General features: G+C 33.7%; 1 protein-coding gene across 1 annotated transcript; it reads right to left on the bottom strand.

Annotated features, from left to right (window-relative positions):
* LOC150095631 (selenoprotein M-like) lies at nucleotides 1-25658 on the bottom strand (the record flags this gene model as incomplete). Its single annotated transcript, XM_090409692.1, has 3 exons — nucleotides 1-6507; nucleotides 22853-22931; nucleotides 25603-25658. Coding segments are annotated over 3 exons (279 nt in total), but the record flags the coding sequence as incomplete, so codon positions are not given.

Below are 25658 nucleotides of genomic sequence, written 5' to 3'. Positions count from 1 at the left end.
GCAAATATTTAAAATCTTTATTGATAATATATTTTTATACATGGCAAATGAAAGTGTCGAAGGAAAGTAGCAAATAGATTTCATCAGCTTCAAACCACTATTTCAGCCTGAAGCATCATTGGATATATGCTACTTTATCTCAACACTCAAGTACTAGGACATTAAAATATCAATTTATAATCTAAAGATTGACTTAATGACTTCAGTTTATTCCAGTGTTGACTGCATACCAAATAAAATGGAAAAAATCCAAACTGCTATACATTAGGATAACTTTTAATGGGCAAAGTCAACATTACCAATGCAAATGGATAATGATGAAAACAGATTGCTAAAATACTATTAAGTTTAACTTTTATTGCATATTAAAATATATTAGTCAATCCTCACTATAGTAAATATCATTACAGAACTTATCACAGCAAGCTACAAGAAGTTGCAGCCATTTTAACTTTAGAATAGTTTTTATGCTAACAGAAAAATTCTCTAATTTTTCTGAATCCTATAGGTTTGCTATAGTAAAAACTATACTATACCACTGGGCAATAAATTTTACATTTTAAAACATGAAAAATACCACATTAGCATTCTGTATTTTATGAAGATAAAAAAAACATATGAAATGTTTTGCTATTCATTTTCTGGTTAGTCTAACAAATTTTTGTAGATTAAATACAATATACTATAAAAAAAACAAATGAAGCAGTGAACATGGTTATGAGTTTTATTATACTAATAAAAATTTAAGTTAAGATTGAATTCTTGAATTCAATCTTAACTTAAATTCAGCCACATTAAAGAAACTGTAATCAACAAGTAAAATTCCAAAATACCAAGCAATTTTAATGAGAAATATTAAATACTTGAAAATAGCATTGTGCCCATGGAACTTGGGAATTTTTTAATGTTGAACAATAGAATTCAATATTATAAGAAATTACAATAACCAAAAAACATACAAAAATTTTTTAAAGTTCCACAGGCACAATGCTATTTTCAAGTAAATTCACTACAGAAAGCTATTTCTGTTGTTCCTTCCTACAAGTTTTTTTTTATATGCAAATCAACTGTTAAATTCAAGGGTTAGCAAGAATCATTTTGCCCTCAGTCTTAACCACACACATTTCAATCTTACTGAACTCGGCACAATTCAAGGAGATTATGCCTCGCTTATTTGTGTCAGTGTACCTCAATGCATTATATTGTCAGGATTAACATGTCTGACATCAAATTTATCTCATTTGTTGGATGAAGAACACTCTCTACCTCCTTATAACTTTCAGCAAGTTCTTCATTACTGCTCCTGCTATCTTATGAGAAACTGAGAAAGCACTGTTAAGAAAAACAGCTTAAGAGAATCCCCACCACCTGAATGCAAAATGGGCAGAGTATTCTGATTGGTAACATTCTTATTCCTTCCTCCCTACATTTAACCACTACTGAATCGAGGATAAGGTGGTTAGCCCTACGTCTATAGATGTATATATTCACAGGCAGGTTTGCATGTTCTGGGGGACGAAAAAACATAGTTTCCAGGTGGGGGAAAAAAAAACCTTTGGTAATATTTGAACTATAAAATGTTACCTAACATCTACATTAACCTTCTCCAGTAGTATTCCCAATTTCTTTTCAAATCAAACATGAATATTGCATCAAATGGGACTGATTAACATATTTTTATACTAGATGTAATTATTTCTACAATGGAAACTCTTTATCCACCAAAATAAGTAAAGCAGGAAAATCGCTCTGATTGTTCTAGTATTATATACCAATATCTCAACTCTTAGCAAAAACTCAGTTTTTGTTTAGGCTGGCTTTATTTAAATAACTTTCATGGCTTACACATGTAACAAAACTTAGTTTTATTCAAAAAATTCCAATATATTTCTCCCAAAGTTTACATGGACATCAAGGAGACAGACATTCATGAAAGTATGCTGAAAAGTTGTGATAATCACCATGAAGGAATAGACATGTCTTGTATCTAAAATAAAAACAAATTATTACAATTTTATGAAATATGGTATGGGTCAAAGGGTTTTAAGGTTATGTTCTTTCTTGTGGTTATATCAGTTGCTTCAAAATCATTTTTATTCCAGGTGTTCAGAACTTTTCAATCCCTCCCCACCCATCCACCCACCCATAGCTACATTCAAAACATGAATCACAAATCATGATCCTATTAGCTCATATCTCGGTTGCAGCTAAAGTATGATTACACTATTAGAGTTCAAAAGGAACAATTGTAAAAAGTTGCATATTTTTAAATTATTAATTAAAAATTTTAATTAATAGTGATCTCTTCCCAAAACTTGGAGATTGACGTGAAGTCTGATCAGTTGAGGTTTGAATGATTTTTGTAATAGTTCATATTTTGGGGAAAAGAATCAAATATGAACTTGCTGGAATGAAGTTTCATCTGGCCAAAGAACTGTGCCTAGTGCCAACAACATGAGAAGGAAGGCCAGACTTGCCAAAAATCTAATAGTCTTGATGTTCAATCAAGACAGAAAGCCAGGTCTGTCCAAAATCCAATTAGACTGCATGCCAATCTCAGTTTCAGGAGGTGATCACTTAATTCTTCATAATTTTTTGAAATTAATAATTGTTTTAATCTACGATGCAACTTTTTAAATACAATAGCATAATCATATACTTCAGTTGAAACAAGCTAATATATGCATGATTTATGACTCTTGATTCATGTTTTGAATAGTTAAATAGTCTCTCTCCCTGATGTCCACGTAAAATTGGATGAAATATAATGGCATTTTTGAATAAAATTCTACATAATTTTTGTTACATGTATAAGCCACAAAAATTATATGTCTAGTGCACATGTTCCATTAAAACTATTTAAAGTAAAGCTGGTATGGTGGGGAGACAGACAAATAAATTTATATGAACAAAAGAAATTAGTCAAAAGTGCTCTTTAGGATATGGTGAAAGTCTCCATCCAATCATCTAGATCAGGGGGTCTTCAACCTTGCAGACAACATTGGTTTCCATGGTTGGACTGCAATATGCATTATTACTAAGAGAGACCCCCAGGGAGTCAGAGACTCATCGAGGGAGGCCACATACTACACACACACACACAAGCTATCATACTTATTCTTGAATTTATTCACACTGCTTGCACTCACAACATCCAATGGCAATCGATTCCAATCATGCACCACCCTCTGAGAGAAAAATCTAGCCTAACTTGTGGATGTGAGAAGAATTTTTTTTGGTAAAAGTAATCTATTTATAACCAAGTAAAAGCTTTGTACAAGTTTTCAGACACTATAAGAAAGGAAATGGCAAGATAAGTGATGAGCATATGAGAAGTGTTCTACCGAGACAGTTTTTGTACAATATATTGATGTCTCCAGGAAAACAGTGTAAATTGGCAAACACCTGAAAACCTTTTAGAGACAAGTTATAAATGAAAATCAAGGGCTAAAAAAAGCACTTTGTACTGAAAATGCAAGAAACTTATTCAGCATACATGGCTAGATATTACAAGCATGGAATGCTCTGGAAGTTAGAAAAACAAATTCAAAATGTTTAAAATAACATGAAACACGATGTGTAGGTTTACTTATGAATTGTAATTAATATTTCCATTAAAATGAAGAGTAATCCAAGTAGTTTCTTTACCTTGCTAAACCTCTAAGGTTCTTTGACAAAGGAATGGAAGTACCAACTTCCATTCCTTTGTCTTCAGCTCTTTGTCCAGGATTCTCATCTCAGCTAAGTTTTTTGGATGTTATCCTCCAAGTGTTGCTGTAGTCTTCCTCTAGGTTACTTTCCATGAGGCTTCAACTAATCAAATGCCTATTCTTTCCACACGTCCAAACCATTGCAACCCACAAGCTTTGATTTCATCAGATAGAAGTGGGGGATCTACAGAATTCATAATTCTTGATTATGTCTCCTCCATCACCTATTGTGTTCTCTTATAGGTCCACAGACCTTTCTATGCATTTTTATTTTTTAACAATCTGCAAAGCCTTTGCATCTTGTTCTGCTATGCTCCAAATTTCTACTCCATATAAAACATGTCTAGAATGCCATGTATATTTCTGTTTTAACTCTACTTGACAGAACTTTAGAAGATAAACGATGTAGTGAATGATAAGATCTATTGGAGGCTTGTATTCTAACTTATATTTCAGTACTAATTTTATCATCCCACAAAAATCTATGTTCAATATATTTGAAAGAAACAGCACTTGTAAATTTTAAGTCAGTGGTATAGTAGTCATTTCCCCCCCCTGAATATGATGCGATTTCTACATATGGTTAAATATTCAAGTTTTATCCTGGTTGATTTGTAATGCTAGTTTTTCTGCAGAAGTTCTGAAATTTCTGAATATTACTCTAATATTTTCAGTATTTTCTCCTCCAACAAGACATATATATCTCAATATCTCTCTCTCCATACATATATCATCTGCATATGCTAATATTACTGTTTTGATTATGTTATCTTTCACAGTTTCTTGAATACAATTTTTTAGAACTAAATTAAAATGGATAGGCAAAAAGAAGCATCAATGCTTCAATCCTGTCTTAATAACAAAAAGGTTGAGATCTAATTCCCACTTCATTTAATACTCCCCAAAGGAGTTTCTATGAATTCTATCACATGCTTTTCTAAAATCTATAAGTAAAATAAATCAACCTGCTGATTAACCCCCCCCAAGTACCTCCGTGTAAAACAGAATAAGGAACATTTAATTTCAGAACCATTATGGAAGGTACAAAGACATTAATTACAAATGTTTTGTTATACATTTCATAAATAATTTAAAAAAATTCCATTGTTGAGCATATGTTGAGTTCAAACAGCTTAACACAGTATGTGGAATTAACAGCTGACACTTAATGTTCTACATAAATTACACTGGACAAGAAGTTATTTTAAATCCTTTACTAAGCAAAAGGTATAGAAAGTTTGCATATGAAGTATCCTCATGACTAGGCCATTTATATGTAGAGAAGGTTGACTTCATACCTAATTGCTTAAACATCACATAATGCACACCATTATCCCAATTTGGAATGGTTTAGTGCCCATGAATCATAGCAACAATCCCTATCCAGACTGGTCTCAATCTTTGCAGTCTGATCAGTGGTAACTAGACCCATGGAGATACTGACAGCTAAATCAATGTAGACATCAGCCTCTATGTATATGAAGCCTAGTCGAGAAGATATTTCATGAACGAACTTATTTGCCCACACTTTGGTAAAGGATTACAATAATATTTCTTGTAAAGTGTAATTCACTTGTTCACCACATTAACAGCTTGCTACAAGCAATGTTCTATATATTTAGATATACAGTACACTAAAACATGCTTACACTTAGGTATGTCATCACATAAGTATCCTTTTCATACTACTCAACTAGGCTATGCCGCAATGTTTTTACATGGCCATATATTCAACTATATACTCTGATGAAATCCAAGCCACAGGAAAGATTCTAAATATGAAATGAATTCTGATCTAGAAAATCAGATTTGTATTTCAGCAATACTATTTCTACTGCAGAATCTATAAAATATATACCCATGCTATGAGGTCACAACAAACTGCAATGGCTGATTACAGCAAGTAAGTTTCAAGATTGCAATCACATAACACATTAGATGCTATATCAAGACTGAGGGCATCATTTGAGCTATCAAAAACGCGAGTTTTAAATTTTTTGGAACCTTACCAAATGTTTGCTTATTCTTAATTTTACCACTGAAGCAGTTCATATTCAAAACGGCTATAGCTCCACAGCCATTCAGTATTGAATGAAAATTATTCACAACTATCTATTAGAGTCTAAAGTTATGCATACTTATAATTTCATCCTGTAGAATATATGCAGGAGCCTAACACCACCTTACAAGGTGTGACATCTTTAAAGATCAATTGAAACATGGACATAAATTATATATCTGAAACTGCATTCAGATATACCACTGAAATAACATAGATACAAAGCATAAAATGAATGATATATTTCATCCATATGGATGGGTGGGTAGTTAACAATTTGCCCATAACTGTTGATATGCTACTCAAAGTAACTGGCTTCAAATAGTTGAAGACATGATTTCAGAAGCTCATGTAATATTAGAATTCTGCATTGACTGGTCCATCTTAAGTATTCAACTATGCAAATGAATGCTCATTTAAACAAAAAAAACTTATATTATTTGCTTAATGATTAAAGTTCATATTCTAAAGAACTGAAAACAAGAGTGCAATATTTGTAGCATAACCCTTTCAAATAATAACTAATAATCAGTTAAGTGCAGGAGGTAAAAAAAAAAAAGCACTGAAGATTTTTAAAATCAAAAGAACTTAAAACTACAGTTCAGTTTCATGTCTGGAATAAGGCAGGTCTTCAAATTCTGGAGGAACTACTTCATCTTTGCCCTTCTTGCGATAAAATCCTAGGTCCAAAACTAGCTGGTTACACTGTTCCTGGTTTTTTTCACTCAGACCAATACGCTATATATATAACAAACAGACATTACCACATGCATTTTAACAAGCAACAAAGCAAATCAGATTTTAATTCATGCATCCAAAAGAAAAACAAGTATCAGTAAACATATTTTTAGCAGATAACAGATGAATGAGAATTTGTAAAATAACTACAAATAAAATTATGCTAAGGGACAGCATTTTATCATTTAGCTTAATACACGGAATTTGCTATACCCTGGGATCCCTAATTTAGGCAATATATGCAGTTGTATTTAGAAGCATTATTGTATAAATTATAGAAACTAAGTTATAATATACTTCAGAGTTTCATAACTAGTTTTTTTTTTTTTTTTTTGAACCCTGCTAGTATTAAACTATTATTACATATTTTTTTTTTTGCTTGAAATCTATCCATGCCACAAACTAAAATTTTGGCTATAGGCTCTTTCTTGCCTACTTAATAATCACCATTCAGAGGAATGAATTCTATAACTCTACTGAAATTGTCTGCAGGAAAATAGTTTCCTCAGTTATTCACCACAAGATCATAAAAAATTCTATAGACCTTGCCTTATCAAATGGAGCTTCCTACATTTATAACAACCTAGAAATTCTGCAGTGCCATTGGATAAGTAGTCACAAATTTTTTTTTTTAAATAGGCAAGTTAGCCCTCCTGTATTGGAAATTTAAATACCACCATATCCCAATCTGATTTTTTTTCATCAGGAATATCTATACCATTTTTCGTTTTACTAGAATATAGGTAAACATTTGAGATCCTGTATGTACATACAGACTTCAATGGATATAAATATGAAGTATATTGAGCACCATCTTCATTAGGATTGTACTCCTTGAGTCAGTATATACTAAGAACTAAGAAAATTAAAATCATACTTGACACTGTTTTCATTCCTTATTTTTAATTGAAGTGTTAGCAAATAAAACTTTGCATTTGAACATTCTCACAACTAGGTTGGTTACTTACAAATACACAGTGGATGTCCTGCCAAGTTTCCTTAATATCAATGACCAGCATACTCCCTTCAAGCATGTTTACTACCCATAATTTTTTCTCTAAAGCTGAAGCCTTGAAAGATACATTTTAGTTCTGTTGGACAATGCTACCAAACTTCAGGCAAAAACTAACCAATCTCAGGATAATCCTTCAGTGAGAAGCAGACCCATGACAATTTTTAGAGCTGAATCAATGGCAGAGGTCATTTCCAAATGGCAGTAGCAAAATGGTCCATCATATTAATAGTCTGGAATAGATGGTGGTAACAATTTGTATTGCTTTTTTTTTTTTTTTTTTTTAAACTAAGGAAAATTTTATTTTTGTATTCATCTTGTTTTAACCCTGGAAAGAACACAAAATTTAATACATAATATTATTATATATCATTTTTCTATTTATGGTTGTTACAAGTTCTGAGTTAGTGCCTGCTGATAAGAAACTGCTTTGGGTAGCAAATTCATTTTATAATGAAATAACATGAGAAGGGTCATCACTGCCACAATGAATATCACACAAATGAAGGGTTCTTGTGCATCATGAAACACTAAGACAGCTGGAAGATATCCAAGTGCAATTCATGCTTCAGTAAAATAAGGATAAAAGCAAGAATATTTTATCAAATTCCTGACATGTACAAGATATAAAACTACATGAAAAACTTACATCACCACTAATTTCCTATCTACAATTTTCCTCCAAATCCTAGACTAACATTATGTCAAGTATAATTTACTTTATTTACTTTCCAAAAAAACTTGCCAGAAGTAAAGAAGTCTGAGTTAGACCAAGCAGTTTCTTCCTTTTGAATTTATAGGGTGCATTAAGATGCAATTCTAATAAGCAATTAGAAATTAGAATTCTAATAAGCAATAAGAAATTTAAAATTGCTTATTAGAATTCTAATAAGCAATTTTAAATTGCTATTAGAAATGCATTCCAATAGCAGTGTTTATGCCACATTGTTATTAGAATAGCAATATGGCATAAGCATCATTCATTATAATGTGAGATTATTCAGCTGATTTGAAGACTGAAGTGGCTTTGAACAAGTTTCATATTCAAATATACAAATTTTCCAGATAATTTAAATCTTAACTCAACTAAAAGCACAACAATTACTTATATAAATAACTAGTTGGGAAAGATCAAAGAATAGTGTTAGTCTAATATTTGAAAGGGAGATGTTAGATTTTTTTTTTTTTTTTTTTTTAAATCTGAAAGCAAAACTGCTCTTAGAATGCCCTAACTCCAGTGTCACATACTCTGTATTCTTTTTTGTCTGGCCACTTTTGGTTAGAATGCCCTATGGCTGGTATTATTCCTCTATTATCTTTTATTCTTAAGCCATCAGAGCCATTTTAAAAAAAATGGCTCTGAGGATAGCCTTGTATTCAGCATTAAAACCAACTAAAGATGAATTCAATTTCATGAGTGAAAGCTACACTGAAGGAAAAAAAAAAGTTCAAAATGACTGGCAAAAAGAGAATAACAAAAAAATAAAATCAGTGAATAAGTTTTTTTCAGCCAAAACCCAAAAAGCAGATTTTGGTTGCAAGACATTCATTTCCATAATGTAAGATATCTGCTGTATGCTGATATCGTACATCATGAAAATAAATACTATTGAAGTCTGAACCAAGATCAGTTTTATAAACTGAATTTATTATTATAATAATAATTACTATGATTCAGAACTGCCCAGAGTCACAAAAACACCCATCATGGGAGATCCACCTTAGAAAACAGTCTATCATACTAATCCTTGAACTCATTCACCATTCATACTCTCACCACTAACAGGCAAAGCATTCCACAGTTTAACCACACTCCATGCAAAGAAACCACTCCTCACCCTCTTACTCATGACTTCTTTTTTCACTTCCAGGGATGACTTTTGCCCTTGTTCCTTGCCCTGTTCCAACAAAAAAAAAAAAAAAAAGAACTCCCCATTGTCAACCTTGTAACAACCAAATTTTGCAGTCCACATTCCTTCAGTCTATCCTCATAACTAACATTGTACAATCCTGATAAATCTTTGTTATCTGCCTTTGTACTCCTTCCAAGGTTAATTTTCCCCTTCAGATGCTGAGGACCAAAATTTGTAACACAATATCCAGCTTTGGTCAGATTAAGGCTTTGTACAATGGGATTTTATCCCTGCTGATCAGTGTCCTCAATATTGCAGAAATCCTCACTCCTCCCACTTTCACATAGGCATATGATTCCTACAATTTGTTTATTCTATAAATATTTCCATGGCAAAAGTTCATATAAAATAGTACTGATTAGGGGAATTACTGATGCTAATTCTGTTGGCACACATGCAGCTGCCATCCAACATCCCTCCACAATACAACTTGAAACTTACAGAACAATTTTTTTTCCTCCTCCATCCCTGCTACTGCTGTATTGTACAACAGTCCCCACCCCCATGTTTCCCAAGGAATACAACATGCAGGCTTTTAAATCCTCACACATTAAGTAAACAAGTTTCTTCTTTCCCAACCTACTACCCATACACAGTACCAAACATACTATAGGTTTATTAACAAACTGTTCATATGGGCTCAACAAAAAAAATTCCTCTGGGTTACTTTCACCACCTTTGCAATATGTTCCCTGAATTTCCGGTTTCTATTACTTATCACACCAAGATCCCTTCACTTAACCACATGGTCACCTTCTCCAACTGGGGAAAGAAATGCAATCTCGGTTATAATCAGATCTTCTAATGCTATGACCAAATCTAAAACTCAAACTTCATGTTCTTTCTACTACATGTTGCCTAAAACAGTTTCCTCTTCCTAATCTATACTGCTGCAGTTAAGATCCCCCATAACAATCATTCTTTTGACACTCACCAAGCTTAACTGCCTAAACATCTCCTGCACTACACCCTCTATGCTCTTTGGCTTATAGCACTTCCACTAAATATCCTGTCCTGCCCACCTCACACCATATGCTCTCAAAACCATTGGTGCCACTGACTTCCAAAACCTCCACTCAGAGGACAACTCACTTATCAAAAGCAGTACTCCACTGCTGCATTTACTCTTCCTATCCTGTTACTTCTATTCCCATCAGCATATCACCTTATGTCAATCATATCTCAACGATCCTAATAATCTTTGGACAGGCTGAGGCTATCAGCACCATCTTCTTTATTCCAGATACTCCTGACATTAATAGAACAAATCATCAATACATTGTCACTGTTTCTATACCTATCATTATTCCTTTCAGATTCCACATTCCAAGATATATTTCCTTCTCCCAAGCAACTATTCCCACAAGAGGCCACCCCTTCCATAATCCACCCTAATAATTCTAGTTTCCCTGCATCAGCACACTGGCTTGTTCTGAGAACTATTTCTTTCCAGGTGCCTACATCCTTCAAATGCAAGCCATCTCACATACAGTTCTTTTCCACCCTCAAATGCACTGCAAGCATCCATATAATCCAAGCCTTTCTTTTAACATATTCTGGCTATCTTACTATTCATTAATGACGTTCTTCTCTGCAGCTCCACATTATCATACCTGGGCAGTAAACATACTATCTTCCCTCTCTGTCTTCTGCTGTACAACCTCAGATCCCTCAACCATTTATGCCGACCATCACACTCATCTAATCCATTCATTCATCTCACTTAATTGCCGTAGTCACACTAACATTTCTCTAGGCAAACACTCCTCTGGCATTCGATCTTGCACACCACACAAATCTCTATACATCACATCTCTTACCACAGTTTCTTCCTTGTTCATCTCTCTCTCTCCTGAGATTTTCTCTCCTTGTTCTCCCACCTACCTGCTGTTCTGTCCTCTCTTCGTCCTTGGTTCCTGCACTGTGTCACCTTTCATTTCTTCTCTTCAACTGGGTCTCCTATTCTCTCCCCTTTTATCATTCCCATAACTCTTTCACTCCTATTCTGATTTGCTTTGCATTATTGTTTCCAGTTTCCTAATCTCTTCTTTCATACTTGAACTCATTCCTCTTCTTTCAACCCATCCATCTCGCTTGCAAGTGACTTATTGTCATTCAGCATTCCTCCTCACAAATAACACCATCTTTCAAACCTACTACACTCACTAATTTTATATTCTCATTCACACGCTGCTTATTTTCCCCACCCCCTCGATCACATTACTCGTCTCTCTTGGTTACACCCATTTCTGATGTAATGCTGCTGAGGTCCATTATGCTAATTTCTAAATTACAGTTCTATTTTCTATATTTTACACAGAGATGCACTCCCCAGTCTCTCACTTACCACGTTCCCAACTGCGAGATGCATACATCACAAGTACCACATACCTCAAAATCCTGTAATATGCTGTGTAAAATGTAGTCCTTAAATGGCAGCGGACTTGACAATACGCCATTGGCAAATTGAGTTGTGGCTGTCACTCCCCCACCTCCAAAAAATTAAGCAAAGTTGATAGCACAGAGCATGCTGCAATTTATTAAATGGTTGTGATTTCCATAAGTCTTCTCACCTGCTAGCAAGATGCACAACTAAAACCAAGAAAAGTGGTTACGTGATACAACTGTTGCTTAAGCATAAAAGGTATATCTGTTACGAAAAAAATGTTACTAAGAATACATTAATAGAAGAGATTAAGACTGGTATGTCATCCTTGATTATCTAGAGAATAGAGAAAGAAAAGAGGCTGGCTAGTTTTTGGCAAGGGTTAAGTTCTATTGAACGCTATTTAATTTTTTTTTTTTTTAATTATTATTATAGAACTATGGGTTTTGATACGAGGATAATCAGATGCTGATAAACTATAATTGTCAATATAAATAAATCTTGATATTTTAAGAATTCATAAAATATCTTTCAATACTTATTTTGTTCGTATGGGGTTCCCCCTTTTCTCATCCATCCCTTAGGACTAGTTGAGCTCTCCTAATGAAGGATTAAATATGTATTTTATGACTGTAGATCTGTGTGTGTGTTCACAATTTTTTGATAAAAAACAGCTTTCCATGCCATTTCAAGGTCTTAAAATAAAAAACCGTATAGAACAGGTGCAGGCATTAATTATTTTACTGTTAGTAATGTTAAAACAAAGCAATAAAGAACAAAGATTAGTTTCTGACATTTCTCTAAGTTTCAAACAAATCAAATTCAGAGTATACGACTGACAGTACTAACAAGTAGTGTTATTACCTCTGACCAAGTTTTGTGTTTTGAAGATATAGGTTTGAAATTCAGCAAAATATCAGCAGCTTACATTTTATTTCATTTTTATGATGTTTAATACTGCTAAATGTAAACTGAATAAACATGTTATAATCATTCCATTCAATGGAAATCATATCACCAAAAGACATTAAATCCATGCTCCAGTGGAATTTAATCCACACTGACAGCAGAAGTGAAGCCTTTATCTCACTGGCTACCAACACCCGTGTTATGGTAAACACAGGTTGCTATGAGAATGTCAATTATGCATTCATCTGTTAATGTGTCTAAAGTATAACAACACTGTTTTCTATAAGCAAGTTTTAAAGTATATACCAATACTATGTTCTCCCCAGGACCTTTTGAATGGGCAAAACCGCCTGGCTAATTAATGTTGTGAATTGACATGGCTAAATCACGAGCAAGAATGGAAAAATAATTTAAGACATTTTTTAAATTAATAGTAATGAGAAATCGAACCGGAGCATCTTGATACTCATGAGACCAGCTCAATTTCTTGCAATTGGAAGCCATATGACAGTCATACAAAAATCTAGATCCAAGACAAATACTGCTGAAATTAGCAACAACATCTGAGCTCAAAGAGTCTTTTCCAAATTTAGCAAAACTAGCTACTGTTGGACTTGCCATACCTGTGAGCGCAGCTGAATGTGAAAGGGGTTTCTCTGCATTAAAAAGGGTAAAAACCTGTATGAGGAATCGCATCAGTCAGAACACTCTAAATAATCTGATGCTGATTTCACTGGAGGGGACCAGATCCAACAGATTTTAATTACGAAAAAGCTGCTGACAACTGGGCTTCTAAAAGGAAGAGAAGAATTAATGTATAAAATTTTAAGCAGTAAGCATTACAAGGTTTTTCATTACTTAATGAGAAAATAAGAAAAATCCTAGTCTTGTTTGTTATAATTACTATATAAAATATTATCCTTGTTTGAAGTAATTTCTAATAAAATTACTATTTTAATTTGTTATGAACAAGGGTCTTTCTTAACTCATTCAAAATTTTTGTATGCCCAGCCAATGCTTCATTCCACCCAGCTGGTAAAAATTTCTAGAGAGAACACTGCAATAGGTTTATTTATTTATTATTATTTTTTTTTTTAATGGAACTATAATAATGCTTAATGTAATGTACGAAAATTAGCAAAATCACATGAAACTAGAGAAAAACGTACACAGGATAAGTTGCAGTTTCTTTCCTTTGTGCTGTACCAAATCTACACCAGATTAACAAAGTCAATATAAAATAAACTTGGCACAGTATGTAACAGGATGAGCAAATATCATGGAAGCAGAAATCTTAACTTTCATTAAGTAGTAATGAAAACTGTAGTATTTGCACCTTAGTTGTTTAACTTGCAATAAAAAATATTTTGGTAACATCCATCTAAACTATAGGTTCCCAAACTTTTTCAGGCCACCACCCACTTTGCAAGACAAATTTTGTAATGCCCCCCCCCCCATTATAACAGTTTTCTGCGTTCAAGCCATTTGATATTTTTGATGTAAATAGCAACTAATGATACATAATGCTTATGCCGTTAAATTTTTAAAAAGAAGTGGCCAATATGTGCTTCATCTTGAACACAGTTATTGCTATACCGATTTTGGTGAAACGTAGCCCATATGTAAAGATTGTAAAATGTATGCTCGAATAACATTATGCACAGTTTCATATACAATGGTTTAAATATGAAAATGTGGAATACAATTAAGAGATTGCATTGCATTAGTAAGAATCTTATTGTAATAATTAAAACACCATTAAATATATTACAAAATTGTTTATTTCTAACTTATAAAATAAAAATACAAAGCAAAAATAACAAATTAATGTGAAGTTTCATACAATGGTTTAAATATGAAAATTAATTAGTAATTACATTAGTAAGAATCTTATTGTAATAATTAAAACACCATCAAATGTATTAGATGGTTTATTTCGAACTTACAAAGTAAAAATAACAAATTAATCTGAAGGATGAGCCTGGTGCATTTTTAAAAGTTTGCTAATATCGGGTTCAACTTTCGTTAAAAACAATCTTAAATCACCACTCAATTATATGCAATCTGTTCCTTTTCTTAGATAGTAAATTCACTACAGCACTAAACTCATGCTCAGCCAAATAAGATGGAAATACAATTAAAAATTTCTGCACTATTTCCCATAATCCAGGGTACAGTGTCAGTATTGATTTTTGAAGCCAGAACTCTTGGTATCCAGTTTTGAATTTTATTTTTAGTTCTTCATTTGTTGCGAGTTCTATGAGTTCCACTTCTAAATTTGATGATCCTGCTGTGCTTACATGTGAGAAAGGATCTAGAACCCAATTTAGTATATTCATGTTTAGAATATCCTCATTGAAATAAGCATGGAGAACCTCCAAGTGTTGGCAGTATGTAAGTAAATCTTCCTTTTTGAGAGACACTGATGATAAATTTGAAAAGTGGCTATATTCCCCTCGGCCCATATTCCGCTTGAACAGAATAAGTTTCCCTACAAAAGCAGCAATAACGTTTGTTTTAATTCAATTCATCACCTTGTAGTTGTAGATCGACTTCATTAAATATTTTATAGAGGTCTGTCAAATAAGCGATGTCATTTTTGGATATAATCAGGTTGGCCTGCAATCCGTCGTCTGTTTTCTAGGAACTCTAGTACTGAATCAAACAAATTGTAAAATCGATTCAGACAAATACCTTTTGAAAGCCAGCGAACTGTGTGAAGCAGCAAACGATTGAAATCTTCATCGTTTTCACTACAAAACTGGCTAAACAATCTGTCACTCAACGAATTGCTTCTAATCTTGTTGACTACTCTAATAACGTAATGGAGCGATGTGTGCAGGCGTTCACTTAAATTTTTCGCAACCAAATGTTGATGATGAAGAACACAATGTATAGCGAGTACATTTGGTACTGCTTGTTTCAAATGCGCTATGAAACCCTTGTGGCGCCCTGTCATTGCTAGAGCACCATCAGTAGCAGCAGACAAAATAATACGAATAGGAATGTCTTTCTCTTGAAAAAACTTATTCATGATATTAAACATAGATTCTCCCTTTGTATCCGCTTCCAAGTTTTTAGCAAATAATAATTCTTGACAAACTTTCTTCTTTTATGAATCGTATGTATGATAAGAGTAGTAGTTCATTATTTGGGAGAGTTGATTCATCGAGTTGAATGGAAAATTGGCATGTCTTCAAATAATTGCACAATGATTTTTCAACGTCTTCAGCCATTTCATCAATTCTTCTTTGCACTGAATTATTGCTCAAAGGAATTTTCCTGATAATATCTGACGCTGGCTTATGAAGCACAGTGTTTATTACTTCTTTTACTGCTGGCAAGATTAATTCCTCACCAATTGTGTGTGGTTTTCCCGCTTTTGCGATTAATAATGAAATATTATAAGAAGCTTGTAATCAGTCATTATCTTGTTTAGTGGATGATGTAAAAAGTTTTAATAGTTAGATGTTTAAAATATTTTTCTAGTACTTGAAAATAGGACAAATCTTTATCCTTTTTGTCAGCATGCATTTTAGTCAAATGTTCTTGTAGCCTAGAAGGCTTCATTGCTTCATTTGAAAACACTTTTTGGCAAATCAAGCACATGGGTAATAATTGGTTCGTAGGAGACTGAATAAAACCATATTTCAAATACTCAATATACTGTCGACATTTCTTCTTATATTCAGACATAATGAAGTAATAAAATTTGCAAAAATATTCATAAAATAAATGATTTAATTTACACTTTGTATGACTCCACTTATCACACTTTCGATTGATGATTGTTGGCAAAACACACAAAAAATAATGAAACTTATTCCTAAACCACTGGTATTTATAGATTTGAAATCTAGCCCAAATCGACTTGCATGCATTGACTTGTTTGCGATACCATCGTACTCATGCTTTGAACAAGTCACTGCAAGCACCCATATTCCTGTCAAAACATGCTGAATTGAGTGAATTACCTACGTAATAGTTGACCGACATACTACTAGTTAAGACTCATCTGCTGCGTGGATAGACTAAAGTCTGTATAGCACAATCAATTTTTACAATAGCAAAAAATTAATAAATGTTTTAAGTATATAAAAAATAGAAGTTAAAATATCCTGTATGACACGTTCAATTTTTTATTTTGCACGCAAGTGCATTTTGTTCATCCGACTATGGCATTGTCCGAATAATTATAAATAATAATTAATAAATAAAATAATTACACAAGATATAAACAACAAACCTACAAAACATAACCACAGAAAACAGTATAAGTTTCGAATAATATTTGCTTTGTTTTTTCCCTCTAGTTAGCAATATAAGTTAGAACTAGGCTAACTAAAATTTACAATTTTATTTCTTTGCCATTTATTATTTTTACTCGTAATATTAAATTATATAAAATTGGGTTTATTTTAATACAAATCAATTAGAAAAGTGGTTTTATATATTTTGAAATGAAATATAAGGAATATATTTGCTACTGTAAACATAACCTATTATACACGCTCCATTTTCTCATTGACATAAAAAATTGACATTTATTTCTACCTGACATGGTAAATTTTCAAATGATTAAATAATTTAAATAGAAAACTGATAAAAAAAAATTGATCGTGTAAGACTGACATATGATGAATTAAAATGCAATATTTAAATTTTAAGTGATTATCTAATCGCAAAATCACGAAAATAATTTTTAAATATATATTATTAATTTCTTCTATAAAGAGCCACTGACCCCTAGACCACTCCCAAATGCTTCTGATCCCACTATAGTCCCCCTAGAAGGCTTCAGTGCCCACTGGGGGGGTGGTATCGCCCCTTTGGAAACCTATGATCTAAACCATGATTAAAATTTTACAACATGGCAGATCTCTAACCATCAAATTCCTGACAAGTACCCTCAACAGATGTACAGGATATGATAATACTATATGAAAAACTATGTCAGATTCTTATATTTCCATCTTCAAAAGGCATTTTTTTTTACCGTATCAATCTACCTATGTCTTGGTCTTCCTCTGAGACTTTTTCCTGCCAACATGACAGAGAAAACTTGTTTTGCTAATCTTTCCTCTCCCATTCTGTTTAAGTGACCATACCACGTGAGATTAGCTCTGCTAACACATTCCTGGATGCTAACAATGTCAAGTTCATTCCTAATATCCTCATTTATAATATGATATTGCCATTGGTGTCATCTGTTCATGCCCCTTATCTTTCTCAGGACTCAGATCTGTGGTCTCTAGTCTTTGGTCAAGTGTTTAACTTCTAACCCAGCTGTCAGATTCATAAGTTAAAATTGGTTTGAACACTGTCTTGTATATAGCTAATTTAGTTTTGACTAATTTCTCTCTTATTCCATATAAATTTATTCAGTTGACTTCATACCATACCGACTGTTGATTCTGCTGTCTATTTTCATATTCAATTTACCATCTTCACTAAAAATCATGCTTAAGCAGCTGAAATGTTTTACTTGTTCTGTATGTTCTCCATTCACAATGCAGTTGATATTTTCAATGCTTTTGCCTATTTTCATTGTGTTGTTATTGCTAACCTTCATACCACATCTATTACAACAGTTATTCAATTTAGTCAAGGAATCTTGCAGACTTGAGGCAGATTTATTTAGAAGTATAACATTGTCTACATAAAGACAAGAGCTGACATTAACATCTCCAATTTTGATATCAGGTTTAATACCACTTTCCTTCATAACGTGATCCATATAGATAATGAATAACAGAGGAGATAATGTACATCCTGTCTGACACCATATTTAACAATAGACCATCTTCCTGTACTTCCTTCAATTATAACCACTGACTTACAACTCAAAGAATAAGTATTGCTTGATATAATGCCACACTGTACACTACACACACAACTGTAACATTTTGAATAGCTTCTCTCTTGGAACCTTGTCATATGCTTTTTCCAGATCTACAAAACTTAAATACAGATCTTTGTTATATTCCCACGATTTCTCAACTATTTGTCAAAGTGAAAATCTGATCCCGACAGCCTCTATATGGCCTGAATCCAGCTTTTTCTTCACCAAGCTTCTCTTTCACAATCCCTCTCAACCATTTCTCAAGCATACTGGCATAAATCTTACAGCAGAGAAAGACCTGTGAATTTCTCACATTGTTTTATTTCCCTTTTTATATATGGGTACTATGAGAGCTCTACTCCAATCATCTGGAATTTTTCCCTCTGTCCAGGCCTTCTGAACTATGCAGTGGTCACTGCAAGATTTTTACCTCCATATATTTATATCACTTGCCAGCCTGGCTGGCTCAGTGGTTAGCATATCTGCTCTCCAGCCAAAAGGCTGTGGGTCCGAATCCCACTGTCAGCATGGATGTTTGTCATTGTCTTTGGAAATACCAGTGGTGGTGGTGGTTGCCGGTAGATGGCATTTGCATGGTTGCAGTCAGTTGGTGGATTGAGCAACGGAGATAGAGTTATAGAGCAGGTGCCCTCCCTGGATGGGTCTTTGGACTTCCTGGAGGTGTCTAATAATAATACTTGAGCATTTCTGGTCAAATATCATCTACTCCAGCTGCTTTTCCACATTTCAGGATTTTAATAGTTTTTTTCTACTTCAAAATATGGATATGTATTCTTGATTGCATGCCTGGTCAGCGATTCTTACCTGTGCTGTCACTGATTGTTTCATTTAGCAATTTTTTGAAGCAATGACTCCATACTTCAAGGATATCTTTTTTTCCAGTTTTCATGTGACCTTTATCATCTGTAATTCCTTTCACAGCACTCTTTCCTCCATTTTTGAGCTCCATCAACAACCTCCAGAATATCTTATTACCTTCTTGATATTTATTTTCTATGTTCTTACCAAAGTCAGTCTTCCCATGCTTTTGTTTACCTAGTTTTACAATGTTTGACTTTCTTGCATTTATCTCTGCATTCTCTAAGAGCATAAGCTGACTTATTTTCCAGGAACTTTTGATATGCTTTCTTCTTTTTTCTTCACTGCCTCTTTAATTTGCTGTGTCCACCATGGAGTTCTGATTTTTCTATCCTTGCAGATCTCTAACCATTCAGTGACAAATCACTTTTCTCATTGGAGACCTTAAGTGATTACCATGTTTGCTGACTCAGCAAGTCTCATTTCCTATTGTATGTTCTCACTAACTTCTTTCATACTAACAATGGAAGAAAGTGTCACAAAATAGTTTTTGCAGATCATAAGATCTGCCCCCCAAAGAAAAGTTTCGAACTCTTATACTTCACCAACATTCAGACTTAACAGTAACAGCCTGTACACTACCACTCTCATCCAAACTAGACCCATTATTCATAATACAACCTCAGACAAATACCTCTTCTATCCATCTATCCAAAATTACACCTTGCACAATTCCTTTCATCAAAAAGGACATTGCTTATGTGTTCACCAGAAATTATGTTCCATACCAGCAAATGCAAAAATCTCAAACCACTTCCTGAGTTTGATTCAAAGAGCAATCTCCTTAGTAAATGAATCCTAAGTTTGGCATCTACTACTCTCCAAACTTAACCACTGCCTATTTCAAAGGCTAGATTATCTAAATAATGTTCATAGCAAGGTAAACCAACTTGCTTCCCTTCTCTAATTCCACTGATCAAGCAGATAGGGAATGCCAAGGTATTTATCATTATCAACAAACTAACAATTCCTCTATCTACCAGAATATTCTGCCAAAACCTGAACAAGCTCTCCATCCAAATAACTGTAGATGGTTGTTCTGAAAGTAACTCACAGCCCACAACTCTCTAAGTTGCCTTCATTATGAAACAAACAACCTTCACTCAATTCTGCACTGTCGTTTGGCATTACAAGAGTGCTAAAGAGGACAATATGCAAGATTACTATAGTCCAACCACTGTTAATATTCTTCAGATGAAAACATCTGCTCAGAGAATGAACTTCTTACCAGAAGGCCCTTCAGTCCTCATTTTATCTAAACTACCCAACCCATAGTTGGGAAGTTTAAATGGAATGGGCAAAGCCATAGTTCAAGAAGTGTGCCAAGGCACTCCAAGAAAATGCTACAACCTTGCCTCCTGTCCAAATGGCTTAAGCCTTACAACAAAAGTCAGGTCCCTTACCAAGGACCCAACATTTGTTCATCCATGTTCCTCTGCTCTCTAATTCAGATGATACTATTATAATATCACCTCCCAAGATAATGCTGACTTAAGGAGGCAGATCTTCTCTAATTTCTGCTTAGATTATAAAGGCAAAGGGAAACATGATCAAGAACTGCTAGCCTTGGCCTCACAAGAAAAAAAAAAAAAAAAAGAACATCAAAAATTGATACCAAGTCATCTGGCCCCGATGGTATCTTCTACTGTGCTAAAAGCTTGGGCTCCTGTATCACTACTAATCCTTTATGCCTTTTCAGTCTTCTTCCTATTTTAGTGGAATTCATCCTAATAGACCAATGTAACTCAATGGAAGTGCCGTTTGGATCTTCTAAGCCTTTCTTCAACCAGTTTTTGAGTTAGTTGATCTCTAGCACAGGCATGCAGGTTTTTCATCCTGTAAACTCAAAACTAACCACAGAACCCACACTATTTCAGAAAAACATATCCTCTTAGGGTAAGGTACGAAGAGATGGCAGTAGTTTGCAATTCCCTTCATTGGTTGCTGCTTATAATTAGTGATAGTCATGGACTAACTATTTCTAATTGGCTATCAAGGGAGACTGAGCTGCCCATTCAAAGCCAGATAAGGTTAAAAAGGAATAAAAAGCCATTAACTGATCATTTCATTTTTTGATGATTTTTCATCCTACAGCATGTAAATGCTTCTATTCAGCCCATTCAATAAAAAAAAGGTAATAAGTCAGCTAATGAACTACTGTTCAGAAGGTCTCAAAACCATGCAGGTCATTCAACTTCAACATCTGGAGATTTAAAAGCTAGTCAGTAACCAGTATTGTGGATTTACCATTCTTGATCCACAGATCTAGCCCTTGCACTTAACCTTGGATACCAGTAATGGAAAGATTTGGAAATGCATGGTTGATCTGGACACTGAGAACATTTGACTGGCTCTGGTACAAGTTTGCTCAGCAAGCTATTATCTTATGGACTGCCTTTCCTTTTTCAATTTGGCTGTCAACTTATTTTGGATGCTGTGTAATGGTAGACTTTTCTCTCCAATTTGTCCACCAATGCACGAGTACTTCTGGGGGATACCAATGCATTGGTAGGGAAACTGGAGAGAAAAATCAGTCACTCTCACCCACTCTTGTATATAAGTGATCTAACTTCAAATCCTCTTCATAGCTTTACTGACAGCAATACACCAACTTCCTCATTTGACAAAGCTGGTGGTACCTAATCATTAGAAGCCTCAATATAATGCCAATCTTGCTGTTCTTCAGTGGGATTGTGTATAACTTTCCATTACTTAAATAGTCCTGAAATTTTTCAAATCCTCTGCACCACATATTTGGATTACTACATGTATCCAAAACCTCTAAGATGGTCTCCCAGATTTTTGGTAATGTGATGCAGCCAAATCTGTTTAGGTTTGAAGAATGAGTGCTGTGGTGGATTCCAAGAACTGCAGATATCAGAATCAACTAGATGGAGTGGATCTCTTGGTGAGCAGATAAGGATAACTAACTTTTGTTATGGCTTGAAGGTCTGTATGTGATAGCTTTTAAGGATGATGCAATTATTTTTTCCGAGGCACCCATGATGGAGAGCAATATTCCTGTTCTATAAGCTATAAAGGTGATATCACAGATAGAATGTTCATTTCTATTTTTTAATGTATCTTATTGTACTCATACAATTCTGTATACTTGTCTTTATTTGTTGCTTTCATGATGCCACCACCTCTAACTGACTACAGCAGATAAGTTGAATAATATGGCAAACATCTATGGCATCTGACTCAGTAAAAATGACTACAGAGAAATCTGCTTTATACAGATTTTTTTTTTTTTTTTTTCTCAATTCCTTAGATAGCTTGGTTCTAGATTTTGCTGCACTCATTTTCACTGCCACGAACTTATTTTATGTATATGAATTTATCATATAAAATAACAATATACAAAATATTTATTGCATTCTGATCATGGTTACATATCTTACTTTTATTTCCTGCCCTTGTTTGTTTAACAAAACCAGATCTGGAGGGGCACCTGGAACCTGTTTAAATTCTAGATTATGACTATTCATCATTAAGGTTGAAATAATTTTCAGTGAATAAGCTACTTTTTAATGATAAATGAAAATTTAGTTCACAATACAAAAACTTATGGCAAGTTGCCAACTGAAAATTTACTATCTGAAATGACAAAAAGCAACAATTTTTTCATCCCCCAATGGGGGGGGGGAATCCACTTGATGTTTCATCAAGTGGATATTTACAATTAACTTTTGTTTTAGGAATGATGAATTTATAGTTAATGAAGGCATGTTTATGCAGATATAAACATCTGCTTAAGTTCTATTAAATTGCATTTTAGACTATTTCCTATATCATGTGGCTCAAAACAAGAACTATAGACATATTTCACATTTTTTGAATATTTACTCCCCATGAAGACTGTAAAAATGTATAGATATCTGTGGCAGAGGAAAAGTAATTAAGTAGATGGCATGAAAGATGGGGAAAGTTCTGTAACTAGACTGAATGGATGTTAATCAGCAACTGCTCACGTTTTTTTTTTTTTTTTTTTTTTTTTTTTTTTTACATGCATCAAGGGAAGTGGAAGGATTAATAGAAGCTAGCAAGGAAACAGTGACCACAGAAATACTGCTAGAAAAATTATGAAGGACAGAAACATTAAGAGGAGCAACGTCATGAAAACTGCTTTTCAAGTGCTGACAAAGAAACATTATCAGGTCTGTTCCCCGCTGGGGTTCTGATCAACATGTTAGATTAACTGAATCACTTTAACAGCAATCTATTTTATGTTCAAGTGTTATTCATGCTCTATGCCATTTATACGTAAAAAATACAATATAAAGGTTATAATAATTATTAAAATAAAGAGCCTGAAGATTTCAGTTCTGTAATGTAAAATTACATAAGTAGATATAAGATCCAGCCTTATTTCAAAGGCCAAAAGTAGAAACTATGAAAGTTATACAGCGAGCATTCCTGTGTTGCCTTAGTGTGGACTAAATATATTTGCCTTTTATTAGTCCATTTTTGATAAGGTTTGATAAGTGAAACGTTATCAAAAATGGACATAGGCACTATGTCTTAAGTAAGGATGTGTTCTTAACTAAAGCAATGCAAGGATGTGTTCCTGCAAGTTCTCTGGTTAACTTACAAAACTTTCATAGTTTCTAGATTCGGTTTTGAAATAAAGCTGGATCTAATATTTTGCTTATTTAATAATTACTATATTCTGTATAAAATAAAAGTCTGTACTTAATAGCACTAGACATTAAAAGTAAGTTTCATAGCTTACACATAACAAAAACTATATAAAATTTATTTAAAAAAGACATATTTCATCCAACGTTATGTGGACATTGTCAGGGAGTAGACCCTCAACTACATTCTAAAAATAAATGAAGATAATGAGTAATGAACCGTAAGTTGGATTCATGTTCAACTTGATATGGAAGTACAAGGAGGTTATTTTCTCTAGAAACTGAACTAATTGACTCAGTGTGGGATGGACCAGACTGCAAATATATCAACAAAACATAACCATACATGAGGCCGAGGGAATATAGTGCCAAAAAATTTCTTTTTCTATATGCTCTATAAAGTAATCAGCTAAGGTGTGTGAGATAGGACTGCCTCTTGCTGCTGCTCCTATTTACCTATTGGTAAATTTAAACTGGTTGACCATTTCTTCTGGGAAATCATCTTTGTACTCCCATAGCAAGTTTACTACTGAATGTGAATCCAATGACCCAATACCATTTGTGGATACTGTAATAATTCTTAATTTTACAGGTCATGTTGAATTTTCAGTTTATCAGAAGTCAACCTTTACTGGCAGATGCATTCACTCATCCTCCCAACATCATTTGTTGCAAAAAAATGGGCATTATCAAGAGTCTTATACACAGATCTCATGATCTGCTCTTCTGATCCCCTTTTGTTAGATGAACTGAATAAAACTGAAAGCAGTCTAACATGTAATGGATATAGCAAAACTACCATTCAAACATTGATAACTATCATCCTTCTACCAGACTACAATCCAATGTGAAAAGAATTTCAACACCCTACAGCAAGGATTCTTCATAAATTCAATCTATATGTTTCCTTCAAAACCAGATCGGAAGCAGTCTTTCTTCCTACCTCATCACACAAAGGATGACTAGCTGTCTTGCTTCTATTAGAACTGAAGAACAAACTACATTGCATTTTTGGAATCTGACAAGTCTGGCGTTGCTTTTCACGCTATCAACACCAGGCTCAGAGTTATGTTGAACCAGACAAAACTTCTTCACTCCAGCAAATTTAAATTCAATTGTCTCTTCTTTGAAAGATGTGAAACATTAAGAAATTGTCCGAACCTGAACCGATCAGGGTATACCAATATCCAAGTTTTGGGAATAAGTGATCACTTAATTGTTTATAAGTTTTATAACCGACGCAATTTAATACAATTGTTTCTTTGAACTCTAATAGTGCATTATCACATACATCAGCCGTGACTAAAACACAAGCTAATATATGCATGATTTATGACTTATTTTGATTCATCGTTTGAATACAACTCTGTGATGATGTCCAGATAATGATGGATGAAATATTGGAAGAGTTATTGAATAAATTCTATATACTTTGTTACATGTGCAAGCCATGAAACTTGCTTTAATATAAAAGTCTGATTAGTTAATATACCAGAAACCATTAAAAAGGATACTATGATGGAATATCATCAAAAATGAATTTCTTCACTTCAGGAAGCCTATTCAATCG

Source organism: Typopeltis vanoorti, chromosome 20, assembly GCF_054136105.1.
Source record: "Typopeltis vanoorti isolate ZY-2024b chromosome 20, IOZ_Tvanoo_1.0, whole genome shotgun sequence".
NCBI classification, from domain to species: Eukaryota; Metazoa; Arthropoda; class Arachnida; order Uropygi; family Thelyphonidae; genus Typopeltis; species Typopeltis vanoorti.
This window is presented reverse-complemented; position numbering and strand designations above follow the sequence as displayed.